The 18,930-nt window shown below is 46.3% G+C and overlaps 1 protein-coding gene across 1 annotated transcript in view; it reads left to right on the forward strand.

The window, feature by feature from the left end:
• LOC139281613 (alpha-N-acetylgalactosaminidase-like) overlaps window positions 1-16,966 on the forward strand; it is a 58,645-nt gene extending 41,679 nt beyond the window's left edge. Inside the window, exons 8-9 of the mRNA XM_070901761.1 lie at window positions 11,415-11,612; window positions 16,706-16,966. Of these exons, the coding sequence (XP_070757862.1) occupies window positions 11,415-11,612; window positions 16,706-16,966 (459 nt within the window). The remainder of the gene's footprint in view (window positions 1-11,414; window positions 11,613-16,705) is intronic.
• The last annotated feature ends 1,964 nt before the right edge of the window (window positions 16,967-18,930 follow it).

Consider the following 18,930-nt stretch of genomic DNA (forward strand, 5'->3'; position numbering starts at 1 on the left):
CTCAATCTATCATCATAAGGTAACCCCCTCATCTCCGGAATCAGCCTCGTGAATCGTCTCTGTACCCCCTCCAAAGCTAGTATGTCCTTCCTTAAGTAAGGTGACCAAAACTGCACGCAGTGCTCCAGGTGCGGCCTCACCAATACCCTATACAGTTGCAGAAGGACCTCCCTGCTTTTGTACTCCATCCCTCTCGCAATGAAGGCCAACATTCCATTCGCCTTCCTAATTACCTGCTGCACCTGCAAACTAACTTTTTGGGATTCATGCACAAGGACCCCAGGTCCCTCTGCACCGCAGCATGTTGTAATTTCTCCCCATTCAAATAATATTCCCTTTTACTGTTTTTTTTCCCCAAGGTGGATGACCTCACACTTTCCGACATTGTATTCCATCTGCCAAACCTTAGCCCATTCACTTAACTTATCTAAATCTCTTTGCAGCCTTTCTTTGTCCTCTACACAACCAGCTTTCCCACTAATCTTTGTGTCATCTGCAAATTTTGTTACACTACACTCTGTCCCCTCTTCCAGGTCATCTATGTATATTGTAAACAGTTGTGGTCCCAGCACCGATCCCTGTGGCACACCACTAACCACCGATTTAAAACCCGAAAAGGACCCATTTATCCAGACTCTCTGCTTTCTGTTAGCCAGCCAATTCTCTATCCACGCTAATACATTTCCTCTGACTCCGCGTACCCTTATCTTCTGCAGTAACTTTTGTGTGGCACCTTATCGAATGCCTTTTGAAAATTTAAATACACCACATCCATCGGTACACCTCTATCCACCATGCTCGTTATATCCTCAAAGAATTCCAGTAAATTAGTTAAACATGATTTCCCCTTCATGAATCCATGCTGCGTCTGCTTGATTGCACTATTCCTATCTAGATGTCCCGCTATTTCTTCCTTAATGATAGTTTCAAGCATTTTCCCCACTACAGAGGTTAAACTAACCGGCCTATAGTTACCTGCCTTTTGTCTGCTCCCTTTTTTAAACAGAGGCGTTACATTAGCTGTTTTCCAATCCGCTGGTACCTCCCCAGAGTCCAGAGACTTTTGGTAGATTATAATGAATGCATGAGCTATAACTTCCGCCATCTCTTTTAATACACTGGGATGCATTTCATCAGGACCAGAGGACTTATCTACCTTGAGTCCCATTAGCCTGTCCAGCACTACCCCCCTAGTGATAGTGATTGTCTCAAGGTCCTCCCTTCCCACATTCCTGTGACCAGCAATTTTTGGCATGGTTTTTGTGTCTTCCACTGTGAAGACCGAAGCAAAATAATTGTTTAAGGTCTCAGCCTTTTCCACATTTCCCATTATTAAATCACCTTTCTCATCTTCTAAGGGACCAACATTTACTTTAGTATCATCATATCTGTTAACATCTATTTGCACAGTTAAGTCATCCACCTTATTACGGATACTCCTTGCATTCAGACACAAAGCCTTCAGGCTTGTTTTTTTAACACCCTTTGTCCTTTTAGAATTATGATGTAGTGTGGCCCTTTTTGTTTTTTGCCTTTGTTTACTCAGCCTTCCACTATTGCTTTTTACCTTTCTACCATCTGTTTCTGACTTCATATTACTTTGCCCTATCTCGCTGCATAGGTTCCCATCCCCCTGCCATATTATTTTAAACACTCCCGAACTGCATTAGCAAATGTTACCCCTAGGACATCAGTTCCAGTCCTGCCCAAGTGCAAACCGTCCCTTTTGTACAGGTCCCACTTCCCCCAGAACTGGTTCCAATGTCCCAGGAATTTGAATCCCTCCCTCTTGCACCATTGCTCAAGCCACGTATTTATTCTAACTATCCTGCTCCCTCTACTCTGATGAGCACGTGGCACCGGTAGCAATCCAGAGATTACTACCTTTGAGGTCCTACTTTTTAATTTAACTCCTAGCTCCCTAAATTCAGCTTGTAGGTCCTCTTCCCGCTTCTTACCTATATCGTTGGTACCTACATGTACCACGACAACTGGCTGTTCACCCTCCCTCTCCAGAATGCTCTGCAGCCACTCCGAGACATCCTTGACCCTTGCACCAGGGAGGCAACATACCATCCTGGAGTCTCGGTTGCGGCCGCAGAAACTCCTATCTATTCCCCTTACAATAGAGTCCCCTATCACTATAGCTCTCCCACTCTTTTTCCCACCCTTCTGTGCAGCAGAGCCACCCACGGTGCCATGAACCTGGCTGCTGGTGCCTTCCCCGGTAAGTCATCTCCCCCAACAGTATCCAAAATGGTATATCTGTTTTGGAGGGAGATGACCGCAGGGGACTCCTGCACTACCTTCCTGCTCTTGTCTTGTCTCTTGGTGACCCATTCACTATCTGTCTTGACACTTACCTGCAGTGTGACCAACTCACTAAATGTGCTATCCACAATATTTTCAGCATCGCGCATGCTCCAGAGTGAGTCCATCTGCAGCTCCAGTGCCGTCATGCGGTCTGTCAGGAGCTGCAGCTGGATACACTTCCCACACACATAGTACCAGGGACACTGGAAGCGTCCCTGACTTCTCACATAGCACAAGAGGAGCATGTCACGGGTCCGAACTCTGCTGCCATGACTTAACCCTTAAATTTATTTACTTCTTAAAATTTACTTAAACACCAAACAGCTACTTAGTAGTTCGCTGCCAATTAAACCAATCTACAAGTCAGTCTAAAAGAGAGTTATACTTACATCACATTGGTCCCAGAGGTGCAGGCTAAATGATCGGGTAGCCCGCTGGACATGGGTGCTTCCGACGGGAGGTTGCCCTTGGTTTTGTCGCCGTACATGTAGAACCCGGCATCGCACATCATTTCTTCATTTACAGTCATAATACATTGGCTCTGACCGCAATCACCCGACTCGACATTGTTAGTTGTCTTTACATATTCGCATTTGTCAATGACATCTTTTCCATGTGTACCAGCATCGCTGTACAAAGTTACATTTAGATACTTGCATTTGTCAATTACATCTTTTCCATGTGTACTACCAGCATTGCTGTTCAAAGTTACATTTAGATACTTGCATTTGTCAATTACATCTTTTACATGTGTATTACCGGCATCGCTGTACAAAGAGTGGATCTGTCCCTTTAATTTTGATGGGTTGCCGGTCTCCTTTAAGAGGGCCATGCAATCTTTACCCCAATCCGGTTCACTGCTCGGAATCACTCCCTCAACGCTGCCCCTCATGGTCTGGCCGCCGCCATCTTTACTTCAGGTGCTTCACCTCGTGGTGCAGGCGCCATCTTCTTTCTCTCCATGAGGTAGGCTGCGGTGATCCTTTTCTCCCCAGGTTCTGCCACGGAAACAGGGAAGTTACCTTCTGCGCCGATCTTCTTCATCCGAAGTCCTGCCACTGGAGCCTGGAAGGTGAGGTCTGGTCGTGCGGGTTGGATCATCTTGCCGTTGGGTTGTGCGGTCTGTGTCGTTGCCACGCAGTCGAGTTGGACGGTTGGATTTTCAGGTGCGGTGATGGATCCAAATTTGGGGCCGCATAGGACGTCGATCGCTGGGCCTTGGAGGTTTTTCCGGCTCCAACAGATTTGGATTTCTTTCATCCATCTTCTTCATAGCAGCATTGGACCATCACCAGCAATGATCCACAAAGGTAGCTTGTGCATTGTACCGCCGTAGGACACCTGGACATCCTCGCTGCCAATGACTGGGATGGTGTCATTTGTATAGGTGAGCAGCTTCACCTGGATCGGGAGCATTTTAGGTCGTTCAATTGGATTGTCCAAGAGTTTCTCAAAGGTCGCCTGATTCATCAGCGATTGGCTCGCCCCTGTGTCGACCTCCATCGAGACTGGAACACCGTTGATATCAACTTCCATTTTCTACGGAGAACTCTTGGTGGAACAGGTAAACACTCCGTACATCTTTTCAGGGGGATGAGCTGCCTCCTGGACTCTCTCTTCCTCTTCATCAGCGCTGGAGCCCGGATGATCGGCCAACTCTTCAGCAACTCGGTGACTAAATTTCTCTTGCACATTCGCTGGAGGTGGCCTTTCGCGTTACAAAGACTATACTTGCAAAGGCTGTAACGGCACTGGTGGGCGCTGTGATTCCCTCCACACTGCCAGCATGGCTGGCCGGTTGGCCCCATGTGGCGGACTCAGGGTTGCGGGACTCGGGGTAGCAGCCTTGCCTCTAAAAGGCGCTAGTCAGTTCATGGTATTTGCCGGGTTAGAGTCCTGGGGATGAGTCATCATCTGCATGGAATCACAGTCCGAGGCCATGAATGCCTGGCTGATGTTAATTGCCTTCTGCAGGGTGACCGTGGTGTTCGCAGAAAGCAGCCTGTGGAGGAGGCCCTCGTGGCCGATTCCAATAATGAAGATGCCCCTCTGTGCTTCGGTGAGGTGGTCACCAAAATCACACGGTGCAGTCAATCGTCTGAGGTCTGCAGCATATTTTGTGATTTCTTGGCCTCCGGATGGCCAGTGTGTGTAGAACCGGTGTCTGGCTGTGAGGATGCTCTCTTTAGGTTTGAGCTGTTCCTGTATCATCGTTACGAGCTCCGCATATGTTTTGGTTGTCTTCTTCTCTGGGGCTAGCAAGTACCTGATAAGGCCATAGACAGTGGGTCCACATTTGCTGAGCAGCATAGCTCTGCGCTTATCAGCCAGCGAGGTCGGTGTGTCTCCCGCCAGGTCGTTCGCAATGAAGAAGTGTTTGAGCCTTTCCATAAAGGCGTCCCAATCTTCCCCATTGGCAAATTGTTGAAAGTTGCCAAGGTTAGCCATTTTCCGTGTGGAAATTCATAATCTCGTCGCCAGTTATTGTATCTGTAAGCACTCTAGTAATGACTCCACGAGGTAAGGTATTGTACTTGAACTGTTGTGACCTTAGTCCATTTATTGCAGCTCCTGAATGAGGGTACAGTATGGTGAGCTCCCTTTTATAATTGGTTACCTGCAGTGTACAGGTGATCTCTATGTCTCCACCAGTTGCACCCTCTGGTGGTACAGACATAGTGTATACAGTGTGAAGATACATTTAGAGGTCTTATGTCTGCACATTGAGTGTACAGGATATATACATATTATACATAAACAACACATGAGATCCAAGGGAAAGTGGCAAGTTGGATCCAAAATTGGCTCAGATGCAGGAAGCAAAGGGTAATGGTTGATGGGTGTTTTTATGACTAGAAATCTGTTTCCAGTGGGGTTCCGCAGGGCTGTATTAGGTCCTTTGCTTTTTGTGGTATATATCAATGATTTAAACTTCAATGCATGATTAAGAAGTTTGCAGATGATACAAAAATTGGCCATGTGGTTGATAGTGAGGAAGAAATCTGTAGACTGCAGAAAGATGTCAATGGACTGGTCAGGTGGGCAGATAAGAGTATTAAAGACATAACAGCTGTACAGTCCAATACGGGAACCGCAGTCTCTGTCACAGGTGGGACAGATAGTCGTTGAGGGAAGGGGTGGATGGGACTGGTTTGCCGCACGCTCTTTCCGCTGCCTGCGCTTGATTTCTGCACGCTCTCGGCGACAAGACTCGAGGTGCTCAGCGCCCTCCCGGATGCAATTCCTCCACTTAGGGCGGTCTTTGGCCAGGGACTCACAGGTGTCAGTGGGGATGTTGCATTTTATCAGGGAGGGTTTGATGGTGTCTTTGTAATGTTTCCACTGCCCACCTTTGGCTCGTTTGCCGTGAAGGAGTTCCGAGTAAAGTGCTTGCTTTGGAAGTGTGGTCAGTGCTTCAATGCTGCGGATGTTGGCCTGGTCGAGGCATGAAGCATTAGTTATATAATTAGCATTCCTCATTGAATCACAGGATATACTGTTTCATAATAATAATAGAGGGTTTTTGCTATGTAACACACAATTTACTGAATATACCAAATTCTATGTTCATTACATGGCATTTTATTACCTGATTTTTCCAAGTGCTTTGGGGATCGAATTCCATGCTGTGTCAAACCCCAAAGCTTCTCATGCTTGTCTCCAAGCCCTGCCACCTCACCCCGCCCCCTGCCCCCCCTCCACCCCCCCACCATCCCAGCCAAAAGATGTTACCTGACTTTTCCTCTTTCTCTCCTCCCCCTCTCCTCCCGCCCCCACTTCAGCAAAAGCTCTGCTTTTGACATCTTCCCCCCACCCCCATTTCTCCAATGCAATACTCCCAACTTCTTCCCCCACCTCCTAACCCTTCCCATTATATTGTGGCTCTCCCTCTGAAGTGCTGCTCCTGGTTTCTCTACCAAGTGCCTGAATTTGCACCCGCAGTGTCATGTATCTTACATTGTTATATATAACTGTACCTAACATGCTATACATGACTGTAATAAGATATGACCCGTAACCACCAGCATACCTTACCACCAGGCGTGCACTTGCAAGAGACAGGTATATAAGGACAGGTCTCCTCAGGCAAGTGCAGCATTCCAGAGCTGTGAAATAAAGGTGCAGGTCCAGAGTGACCTTGATTTCACTATATGCCTCGTGTGAATCTGTACTGAGGGGACAGGACTTTACAGTGGCGACGAGTTACGGGATTACAGAATCCACAGAATGGCGAACAACGGATCAGATGAAAAGTACAATGCGGGAGACAATTGGGAGGACTTAATAGAAAGGCTCCAGCAAAGCTTTGTAACCAAAGACTGGTTAGGCGACGATAAGGCAGACAAGAGAAGAGCCCATCTCTTGACCAGCTGTGGCTCGAAAACATACGCTTTAACGAAGGATCTGTTGGCACCCGAGAAACCAGCAAGCAAGTCGTTTGAAGAATTGAGCACACTGGTAAGAGACCACCTGAAGCCAGCGAGCAGCCTACACATGGCCAGATACAGGTTCTACATCTACAGACGCTGTGTGGGCCAGAGCATACCCGACTTCGTGGCGGAACTTATGTGAGTTATGTGAGTTCTCTGATGAACTGAGGAGAGAAATGCTGAGAGACTTTTTCATTGAAGGAATAGGCCATGCAGGCATATTCCGAAAGCTCATAGAGACCAAGAACCTGACTTTAGAGGCAGCAGCACTGGTTGCACAGACATTCTTGGTAGGGGAAGAAGAAACGAGGTTGATTTACAATGCAGGTATGACAACTAACGAAATATCAGAACAAGCAGTTCACAGCACTAAACAAGCTGCTACCCCCACACACAGACAAAACTGGGAGAACAAGCTCTCGACAGCAGGCAGAAGCCATCAAGGGCCACAGGAACGGCCGTTCACACCTCATCAACCCACAATGCGAGCAATCAACTACAAACTGAGAGAAGCTCAAGAGAGATCAGCCAGACGCAGCTCATTCTTTGGGAACACTTTGAACAATGGAACAGGTCTGTGCTGGAGGTGTTGGGGTGGGCACTCGTCAAGGGGATGTCGATTTCAGCAGGCTGTTTGCAGAAATTGTGAACATACAGGGCATTTGGCCCGCATGTGCAAAAAAATGGCAGCTCGGCTGGTATACGAATCGGATGGGTCGGAAAGCGGACCAAGATGGTGGGGACAGTACCCGGGACACCGATGTACAGCGGGTCAACACAATCAATGGCCACTGCTCCTACAACAGGATGCCTCCTATAATGATGAGAGTCCTACTCAACGGGATATCTGTCAACATGGAGCTGGATACGGGAGCGAGTCAATCTCTCATGGTCGCTCAACAATTTGAACAACTATGGCCGCATAAAAGAGACAGACCAAAACTCACAAGGGTCGACACCAAACTAAGGACCTATACCAAAGAAATCGTACCAGTCCTCGGCAGCGCCATGCCCTCTGTCACACACAAAGGGACAGTGAACCGTCTTCCCCATGGATTGTCCCCGAAGACCTCCCAGCACTGCTGGGGAGAAGCTGGCTGGCAAAACTAAACTGGAAATGGGATGATGTCCACTGCTGGGGAGAAGCTGGCTGGCAAAACTAAACTGGAAATGGGATGATGTCCATGCCATGTCATTAGAGGAACGGACCTCCTGCTCAACAGTTATAAAGCGATTTGAACATCACTTTCAGCCAGGTGTGGGCACTTTCAAAGGGCCAAAGTCAAAATCAACATCACACAGGATGCTAGACCGGTCCATCACAAGGCCAGAGCTGTACCCTATGTGATGAGGGAAAAGATTGAACACAAACTAGACAGGCTTCTGCGGGAAGGCATTATATCATCTGTGGAATTTAGCGACTGGGCAAGTCCCATCGTCCCAGTCATGAAGCCTGATGGATTCGTACGAATCTGTGGGGTCTACAAATCTACCATAAACAGAGTCTCCCTACAGGACCAGTACCCGCTGCCCAGAGTGGAGGACTTATTTGCCACGTTGGCTGGAGGTAAACTTTTCTCAAAATTAGACCTCACATCTGCGTATATGACGCAAGAATTGACCGAGGAATCCAAGCTACTCACCACCATCAACACACATCGAGGCCTTTTCATGTACATTCGATGCCCATTCGGCATCAGGTCAGCAGCTGCTATATTCCAGTGCAACATGGAGAGTCTGCTCAAGTCCATCCCGGGGACGGTAGTATTTCAAGACGACACACTTATCACGGGCAGGGACACCGACTCCCATCTCCGTAATTTGGAGGAAGTACTAAAGCGGTTGGATCGGGTAGGCCTACGAGTCAAGAAATCCAAGTGCCTGTTTCTTGCACCCGAGGTTGAATTTTTGGGCAGTAGGATTGCCGCTGATGGAATCCGCCCAACAGAGTCCAAAACAAAAGCAATTCGCCTGACACCCAGGTCCCGGAATGTCTCAGAACTGTGCGTCTTTCTCGGGCTACTCAATTACTTTGGTAACTTTATGCAGAACTTAAGCACACTGCTGGAGCCTCTCCACGTGCTACTCAGGAAGGGGTGCGATTGGTTTTGGGGGGACGCCCAGGAACGCGCCTTCAATAAGACACGCAACCTTCTGTGTTCCAACAGTGTTTTGACTTTCTTTGACCCAGGTAAAAAGTTAGTTCTCACATGCGATCCGTCAGCGTATAGGGTCGGGTGCGTTTTGCAACATGTCAATAGTGCGGGCAAATTACAACCCATAGCTTATGCCTCCTGATCACTTTCGCGGGCGGAGCGTGGGTACGGAATGGTAGAGAAGGAGGCGCTCGCGTGCGTGTACGGTGTCAAAAAGATGCACCAATACCTTTTCGGGGCCAAATTCACGTTAGAAACCGGCCATAAGCCCCTCACGTCCCTCCTATCCGAGAGCAAGGCAATAAACGTCAATGCCTCGGCGCGAATTCAACGGTGGCCACTCATGCTGGCGTCCTACGACTATACCATAAGGCACAGACCAGGCACAGACACCTGTGTCGACGCGCTCAGCAGGCTACCTCTGGCGACCACGGAAGGGTCTGACGAACAGGACTGTGAGATAGTCATGGCAATCAATGCCTTTGAGTCCACAGGTTCGCCCATGACGGCTCGCCAAATCAGAGCCTGGACAGCCAGCCACGTTATCCTTAGTAAAAAGATGTTTGCTAACCGGTGACTGGGCAGAGGCTCGCGATGCCTGCCCCGAGGAATTAAAACCCTTTCACAGGCGCATGCATGAGCTATCACTACAAGCAGACTGCCAAATGTGGGGCAGCCGAGTAGTCATGCCTCTGCGAGGCAGAGAGGCATTTGTCCGGGAGCTCCACCGCGTGCACCCGGGGATCGTTCTCATGAAGGCCTTTACCAGATCCCACGTCTGTTGGCCTGGTATTAACGCGGACTTGGCGCTCTGCATCCGAAGGTGCACCATTTGTGCCGAACTCAGCAATGCCCCCAGCGAGGCTCCACTGAGCCCCTGGCCTTGGCCTACCAAACCGTGGTCGCGGGTGCACGTAGACTATGTGGGCCCATTCATGGGCAAAATGTTCCTTGTTGTTGTAGATGCATTTTCAAAGTGGATCGAATGCACCATTTTAAACTCGAGCACAATCTCCACCACTGTGGAGAGCCTCGCAACCATGTTTGCAACGCACGGAATCCCTGACATATTGTTCAGTGACAATGGTCCGTGCTTCACCAGCGCAGAATTCCAAGACTTTATAATTGACCACGGCATAAATCACGTCAAGACAGCACCGTTCAAGCCGGCCTCCAACGGCCAGGCAGTGGGAGCAGTGCAAATCATTAAACAAGGCATGCTTAAAATCCAAGGTCCCACACTGCAGGGTCGCCTGTCGCGACTGCTGCTGGCATACAGATCTCGTCCGCACTCACTGACTGGGATCCCCCCCCGCGCAACTGTTGATGAAAAGGACTTTAAAAACAAGGCTCTCATTAATCCTCCCAGATATGCACGAAATCATTGAGGCAAAGCGCCGTAAGCTGACTAAATATCATGACAGAAATTCGAGGGGGAGATGGAATGAGATAGGGGTCAAAGTGTTTGTACTAAACTATGGCAGGGGGCCTAAATGGCTTGCAGGGACAATAACGGGCAAGGACGGAAACAGGCTACTGGTAGTACAAATGGATAATGGCAAAACCTGCCGGAGGCATGTCGACCAAGTCAAAAGCAGATTTACCAACAACACTGCGGAACCAGAGGCAGACTACAATGTGGAACTCGCACCACACCTGGTGGACAGACAGAGGGAACAACCTGAGGAAAGGGCAATCCCAACAGACAGCCCAGGCGAGTCAACAACAATCACACCAATCGAAACAGACAGCCCAGGCGAGATACCAGCAACCACACCCAAAGAAAAACAGACACCAAGGCAAACAACTGAACCACAACTCAGACGCTCCACGCGAGAGCGTAAACCACCTGAGAGACTGAACCTATAAAGACAATAAGACCTTGGGGAGGGTGATGTCATGTATCTTACATTATTATATATAACTGTATCCTAACATGTTGTACATGACTGTAATAAGATATGACCTGTAACCACCAGCATACCTTACCACCAGGGGTGCACTTGCAAGAGACAGGTATATAAGGAGAGGTCTCAGGCAAGTGCAGCATTCCAGAGCTGTGAAATAAAGGTGCAGGTCCAGAGCGACCTTGACTTCACTATATGCCTCGTGTGAATCTGTACTGAGGGGACAGGACTTTACACGCAGTACCATCAATCCTAGCAGGAGCTCCATCAAATAGGAACTGGGGAGCGGCACTTAAAGAAGGGATCTTATCCAGGCTGATTTTGACTGGTAAATATGAACAAGACCTCCTGAATGCTGATTGTCCATGTCATGTGTGGATAGTTGGCGTGTACACACCACATTGTGTGGTTCATTTATCAGCTATGACGTTGGGGAAATTCCTTTTGTCTCCATTATTAATTATTAGAAATTATTAACCCGGATATCACACAAGGCCTCCCACACTTCGAGAAGAAAAAATACATTTCCATGTGAATTAACAAAATAAGATTTAGGGTTGGAATTTCAAAGTATCGAAACAATTTTTTGCACTGTTTGTTGTTTCCAGCTAATTGTTGGTGACTTCGGCCTGAACTATGACCAGTCGAAAGCACAGCTGGCTCTTTGGGCAATACTGGCTGCTCCGTTCTTTATGTCCAATGATCTTCGTACAATCTCTCGGGATGCCAAGACTCTTCTGCAGAACAAGTTGCTTATTTATATAGATCAGGACCATCTAGGGCTGCAAGGTGAAAGGATTGAGAAGGTACCTGTTATGTCTGTAATAACTCGATAGACTGAATACTGTAAACTCACTCAGGTGCAAACCTGGCTCAACTTTATTCAGGCCCAAAGTGCCCAAATTTGCTTTATATACCTGGCCCACACACACATGCGTACAGCCCAATGACCTCCAACAGTGGCGCCCCTTGGTGGCTAGTAACCCCAAACAAACATACATGACAACATCCCCCTTTAAGATCTTAGTATCAGTCTTTTTACAAGTTAAGACGGTCCGGGGCTTTCCGCTCTCGAATTGATCGTCTCAGTTCAACTCCAGTTCTGGGCAAGTGTTCCGAATCAGTTATGACTGGAGGCTGGGTAGCCGATCTGATAGGAATGGCAATGACCATGCCAGTGATTGAAAGTCCAGATTCATTGATGACGGCGGAGTCTTCTGATGAATGAATATAGGTTGGTTGGTCACTAATCGTATCTTCCTCAACTTGTTCCAGTTCATCCATGTGCCGCAGCTTTATCTGATCAACATGTTTCCTGCATGTTTGCCCATTCTTGAGCATGACAATAAATACTCTGTTATCCTCCTTGGCCGTAACAGTAGCGGCGACCCACTTGGGACCTTGACCATAATTTAGCACATACACAGAATCGTTAACAGAGATGTCTCATGACACAGCAGCACGATCATGATACCACTGCTGATTATGACGTCTGTTTTCAACACGTTAGTTCAAGTCAGGATGGACGAGAGAGAGCTTGGTCTTGAGACCGCTCTTCATCAATAGTTCAGCAGGGGAGACCCCGGTAAGCGTGTGGGGTCTTGTCCTGTAACTAAGCAATATGCATGACAAGCGAGTCTGCAGTGAACCCTGAGTTACACGTTTCATACTCTGCTTGATTGTTTGGACAGCACGCTCTGCTTGACCATTAGAAGCAGGTTTGAATGGTGCTGACCTCACATGTTTAATACCATTGAGTTTCATGAACTCTTGAAACTCCAGACTTGTGAAGCAAGATGTCAGGCAGACCATGAGTAGCAAACATGACATGAAGGCTCTCAATGGTAGCTGTGGATGTACTGGATGACATGATTATACACTCTATCCACTTGAAATATGCATCCACCACAACAAAAAACATCTTACCCAGGAAAGTACCCGCAAAGTTGATGTGGATCCTCGACCATGGTTTGGCTGGCCACGACGACAGACTCAGCGGAGATTCCGCTGGTACTTTGCTTAGCTGCATACAAGTGTTGCACTGATGCACACATGATTCCAGATCAGAGTCAATTCCAGGCCAGCATACGTGAGACCTGGCAATGGCTTTCATCATGACAATACTGGGATGAGTGCTGTATAGATCACGTACAAATTTCTCTCTGCCTTTCTTAGGCATAACAACACGATTACCCCACAGTAAACTATCTGACTGAATGGATTGTTCGTCTTTGCGATGGTTGTAAGGTTTGGTCTCATCACACATTTCCATAGGTATAGCAGACCAATCACCACTAAGGACATAACATTTTACAACCGATAAAAGCGGATCTTGTCTGGTTCAGGTCCTAACTTGTTGAGCAGTGATAGGGGTTCCTTCACTCTCAAAAGCATCCATAACTAACAGTAGATCTGCGGGTTGTGGCGTCTCCACCTCCGGTGTGGGCAAAGGCAGATGGCTCAGTGCATCGGGCACAATTCTTGGTGCCAGGTCTATGATGAATAACATAAGCATAGGCAGATAATGTCAGCGCCATCTCTGGATGCGGGACGATGCATTGGTATTGATACCTTTGTTTTCCGAAAACAATGAAATGAGTGACTTGTGATCCGTTTCGAGTTCAAAACAAAGACCAAACAGGTACTGATGCATCTTTTTAACCCCATACACGCAGGTGAAAGCTTTCTTTGCTTCCATGCTGTAGGATTTTTCCGCCTTTGACAAACTTTTTGAAGCATACGCAACAGGTTGTAGTTTACCCGACTCATTAGCTTGTTGGAGCACGCAGCCAACCCCATATGTTGAAGCATTACAGGCCAATACTAGACGCTTACATGGATCATAATGTACCAGCAACTTGTTAGAGCAAAGCAGATTTGTAGCTTACTCGAAAGCGCTATCTTGAGACATATCCCAAACCCAGTTGTCGCCTTTTCTGAGCAGTATGTGCAGTGGCTCTAATAAAGTGCTCAATCTAGGTAAGAAATTACCAAAGTAGTTGAGTAGACCAAGGAACGAACGCAGCTCCATCACATTCTGAGGCCTCGGTGCATTTTTGATGGCCTTGGTTTTCGAGTCCGTAGGCCTGATGCCATCAGCAGCAATCTTCCTCCCCAGAAAGTTGACTTCAGGTGCCATGAAGACGAACTTCGAACGCTTCAGCCTGAATCCCACTTTGTCCAGACGATGTAGAACCTCTTCAAGGTTATTCAGATGTTCGGCAGGGTCACGACCTGTGACCAGAATGTCATCTTGAAACATGATGGTTCTAGGAACGGACTTCAGTAGACAACTCCATGTTCCTCTGAAATATGGCTGCAGCTGAGCGAATTCCAAAAGGACACCTGTTGTAGATAAACAGTCCTTTATGAGCGTTGATGCATGTAAGTTTCTTCAATGTGTCAACGAGCTCCTGTGTCATATAGGCCGACATCAGATCCAATTTAATGAACGATTTCCCACCGGCTAGCATTGCAAACAGGTCATCAGCCTTCGGTAACGGATACTGATCCTGTTTCGAAAATCGGTTGATCGTAACCTTGTACTTTCCACAAATCCTGACAGTGCCATCACTCTTCAACACAGGAACAATGGGACTGGCTCATTTGTTAAATTCGACCGGTGATATGATCCCTTCACATTGGAATCTGTCCAGCTCAATTTCGATCTTCTCCCTCATCATGTACGGAACAGCTCGAGCTTTGTGATGAACGGATCTTGCACCCGAGTCCAGGTGAAGCTGCACTTTGGCTCTTGTAAAATTGCCGATGCCCGGTTCAAACAGCAAGGAAAACTTGCTCAGCACTTGAGCACACGAAGTATCATCCACCAATGACAATGCTTTGATATTGTTCCAATTCCACTTGATTTTTTCAAGCCAATTCCTACCAAACAGCGTTGGACCATTTCCTGGAATGATCCATAACGGTAGATCATGAACCACACCATCATACGACACCTTGACTACTGCACTGCCAATCACCGGAATGAGTTCTTTGGTGTAAGTAAGCAACTTGGCATTGACTGAACTCAGCTTAAGCTTCACAGCCTTAGTGTCGCACAGCTTGTCGAATGTCCTTTGGCCCATTATCGACTGACTCACATCCGTGTCCAATTCCATCGATACCGGCACGCCATTTAGTTTCACTTTAACCATTATCATTTTTGTCAGGAACGAATACAGTCCATACACTTCCTCCTCAGGTATCTCGGGTTGCATATCCAGGTTCGCGTTGGACTGGTTGTCATCATCCACGTGGTGAGTAGCAGCACGCTTGCTCAGTTGTGGATACATTCGCTGAAGATGCCCCACTTTCGAACAGCCTTTACAGATGTACTGTTTAAAACGACACTGATGATGTCGATGATTGCCCCCACAACGCTAACAGGGTGAAATCGGATTTATACCCGTTGGCGGACTTTGAGCAGCTACGGGTTTCGCATATGCAGTCGAGTAGGCTCTGCCATAAGCAGCTCTGCCATACGAAGACACAATTTTGTTTACAGTACTTGCCGTGGAGCTCCGACTCTTCAATGATATCTGCCTTAAATTATCATCCGTCGCCATGTATGTCTGGGCAATCGCGATGGCCTTGCTCAAATCTAGCATCTCCGCAGCCATTAATCTCCGGAGGATCACCTCGTGGTTGATTCCTATTACGAAGAAATCTCACAGCATGTCTCCCAATGCGTCTTTGAACTTACATGGCCCAGCAAGATGTCTTAGGTCGGCGACGAATTCCAACACATCCTGGCCCTCAGAATGAACATGCGTGTAGAATCGATAGCGTGAGAGGATGATGCCTTCTTTTGGTTTGAGATGATCACGTACCAGAGCACACAATTCCTCATAGTCCTTGTCCATTGGATGTGCAGGTGAGAGGAGATTCTTCATGAGGCCATAGATTTTTGGACCGCAAACTGAGGAAAACCGCCCTGCTTCCTCCATTTTGTTGGTCACGAAGTACTGGTCCAGGCGATCGATAAAATACGACCAGTCCTCTCCCTCCACGAATCTCTCCAGAATTCCAATGGTGCTCATTTTGCATGTGAAGGTTCTTGAGTTACCTTGTCGCCAAATGTTATGTTTGTAATAACTCGATAGACTGAATACTATAAACTCACTCAGGTGCAAACCTGGCTCAACTTTAGTCAGGCCCAAAGTGCCCACATTACATGGTGACTTGCTTTATATACCTGGCCCGCACACATGTGTGTACAGCCCAATGACCTCCAGCAGTGGCACCCCCTGGTGGCTAGTAACCCCAAGCATACATGCATGACAGTACCTATAGTTCCATTTTAATATACATGTTGAGTACAAATGGGAAGGGAGGGAAATTAAAATTTAAAATAAACTTTCTCTTGTTTTGAGTTATTTACCTAAAGCAAATAGTTTTTTTATGGCTCCATTTAAACAAACATGCCAATGTTCTTTCTTACCATGTCAACTAATATATAGTACTTCAACTGACAACTCATAATTTCCCCTTAAATTATTCCATTTATATGTGTCAACTAGTTTGTTGCCTTTGGTCGCTTTGTTTATTAGTCATTTCTAGTGCTCCCATTCCTTGCTAAGTTAGCAAACAAACTCATCTCACCCCCCTTGCTGCAAGGAAATGTGGAAGATGAACCATCCTACAGTCCCCGCACCACCCCCCCTCCCCCCCACCTCCTTGTCAGAAAGTACCTACCTGCAACTTGATGCCTCCTGATGCCAGATGAGATCAGTAACCTGCCATCAAAGGATTGGATAAAACAAATCAATTCCTTTCAGTCTGTGGCACAGAACTTTGCTACGACTGTAATGTGGGGTTATCTATTTTTATTACATTGTTTTAGCCCTCTACCCTATAAAGGTGAAGGTTGACTTATGCCCTTTAATCTTGTTTGTAGGACCAAGAAGCTCAAGTCTGGAAGCGGAACCTGACTGATGGACAATTTGCTGTAGCCTATCTCTACACAGCCACTTATGGGGATGCTAGGTTTTTCACACTAAGTCTGCCTGCGCTATTTATTGTGGATTGTAAGAGTGGTTACAACATTTATGATGTTTTTGACAAGAAGTTTGTTCGGTCTCTTACTTCAAATCAGACACACAGTTTTAAAGTCAATCCAACAGGAGTTGTCCTTTTTTTTGTCCGACCCAATTGTTAACAGTCTTGATTTTAATTTTGTATATCTGATATAAACCTGAAGAAAAAAAATTAATGAAACTCTTAAATATGTAGTCTGTTAAAGCAGTGTTGTCTCTTAGTCTAATCTTTAATTAGAATCATGTGATGATCAAGATATAACACAATGATAATGTAAATGTCCGTGTAGGTAATAAATCAACATTTCAGAATAGTCTATTATTTAGACATCGATACATGTTGAATTTCGAATGAAATATGTTTTTCAAGTGGCAACTTTTCTTGTCTTTCTGCAAATTCTTTAACATAAAGCATTTAAATGGAAGATGATATGGTAGTGATACTGTTGTGGAAGTTAATCCATTTACAATTGAAAGAAAGCTAAAGTTATGGAAAGTGAAATACATCGATACATCACAGGGTTTATAATAAAACTAGTTTCATAGGTTAGATGCCTAATGTTCATTAAAATGTCAAATAAGCCTAAACAAAAATAACCATGTTTAATGGCCTTTCTTTTCTGGATTTCTGAACCTTGGGGTATGGTAGCATAGTGGTTAGTGGACTAGTAATCCAAAGGTCTGGATTAATGATTCAAAGACACAAGTTCAAATTCAATCAATTAATTAAACAAATCTGGCATAAAATAACTAGTATCAGTAATGGTGAAACTACCGGATTGTTGTAAAAACCCATCTGGTTCACTAATGTCCTTTAGGGAAGAAAATCAATCTGCAGTCCTGACCTGATCTGACTCCAGACCCACATCAACGTGGTTGACTCTTAAATGCCCTCTGAAATAGCAAAGCAAGCCACTTATTCAAAGAGACGGCTCACCACCACTTTCTCAGGGGTAATTAGGGATGGGCAATAAATACCAGACTTGCGACGCCCACATCCCGTGAATGAATAAAAAAACTTCTCCTGAAACTGCTTCTCCCCCAAAATCAGTGACCGGAGAAGCCTACAGAAGAACATAAGAAATAGGAACAGGAGTAGGCCATATGGCCCCTCGAGCCTGCTATGCCATTCAATGCGATCATGGCTGATCCGATCATGGACTCAGGTCCACATCCCTGCCTGCTCCCCATTACCTCTTATTCCCTTATTGGTTAAGAAACTGTCTATCTCTGTCTTAAATTTATTCAATGATCAGCTTCCACAGCTCTCTGAGGCAGTGAATTACACAGATTTAAAACCCTCTGACACAGATTTACAACCCTCTGAGAGAAGAAATTCCTCCTCATCTCAGTTTTAAATCGATGGCCCCTTATTCTAAGATTATGCCCCCTAGGTCTAGTCTCCCCTATCAGTGGAAACATCTTCTCTGCATCTACCTTGTCAAGGCCCCTCATAATCTTATACATTTCGATAAGATCATCTCTCATTCTTCTGAATTCCAATGAGTAGAGGCCCAACCTACTCAACCTTTCCTCACAAGTCAACCCCCTCATCTCCAGAGCAACCTAGTGAACTTTCTCTGAACTGCCTCCAAAGCAAGTATATCCTTCCTTAAGCATGGAAACCAAAACTACGCAGTATTCCAGGTGTGGCCTCACCAATACTCCGTATAACTGTAGCAAGACTTCCCTGCTTTTATACTCCATCCCCTTTGCAATAAAGGCCAAGATTCTATTCCTGATCACTTGCTGTACCTGCATACTATCCTTTTGTGTTTCATGCACCAGGACCTCAGCTCCTGCTGTACAGCGGCACTTTGCAATTTTTCTCCATTTAAATAATAACTTGCTCTTTGATTTTTTTCTGCCAAAGTACATGACCTCACACTTTCCAACATTATACTCCATCTGCCAAATTTTTGCCCACTCACTCAGCCTGTCTATGTCCTTTTGCAAGTTTTTTGTGTTTTCCTCACACATTGCTTTTCCTCCCATCTTTGTATCATCAGCAAACTTGCCTATGTTACACTCGGTCCCTTCATCCAAGTCGTTAATATAATTGTAAATAATTGGGGTCCCAGCACTG

This window comes from Pristiophorus japonicus, chromosome 15 (genome assembly GCF_044704955.1).
Source record: "Pristiophorus japonicus isolate sPriJap1 chromosome 15, sPriJap1.hap1, whole genome shotgun sequence".
In the NCBI taxonomy this organism is placed as follows: domain Eukaryota; kingdom Metazoa; phylum Chordata; class Chondrichthyes; family Pristiophoridae; genus Pristiophorus; species Pristiophorus japonicus.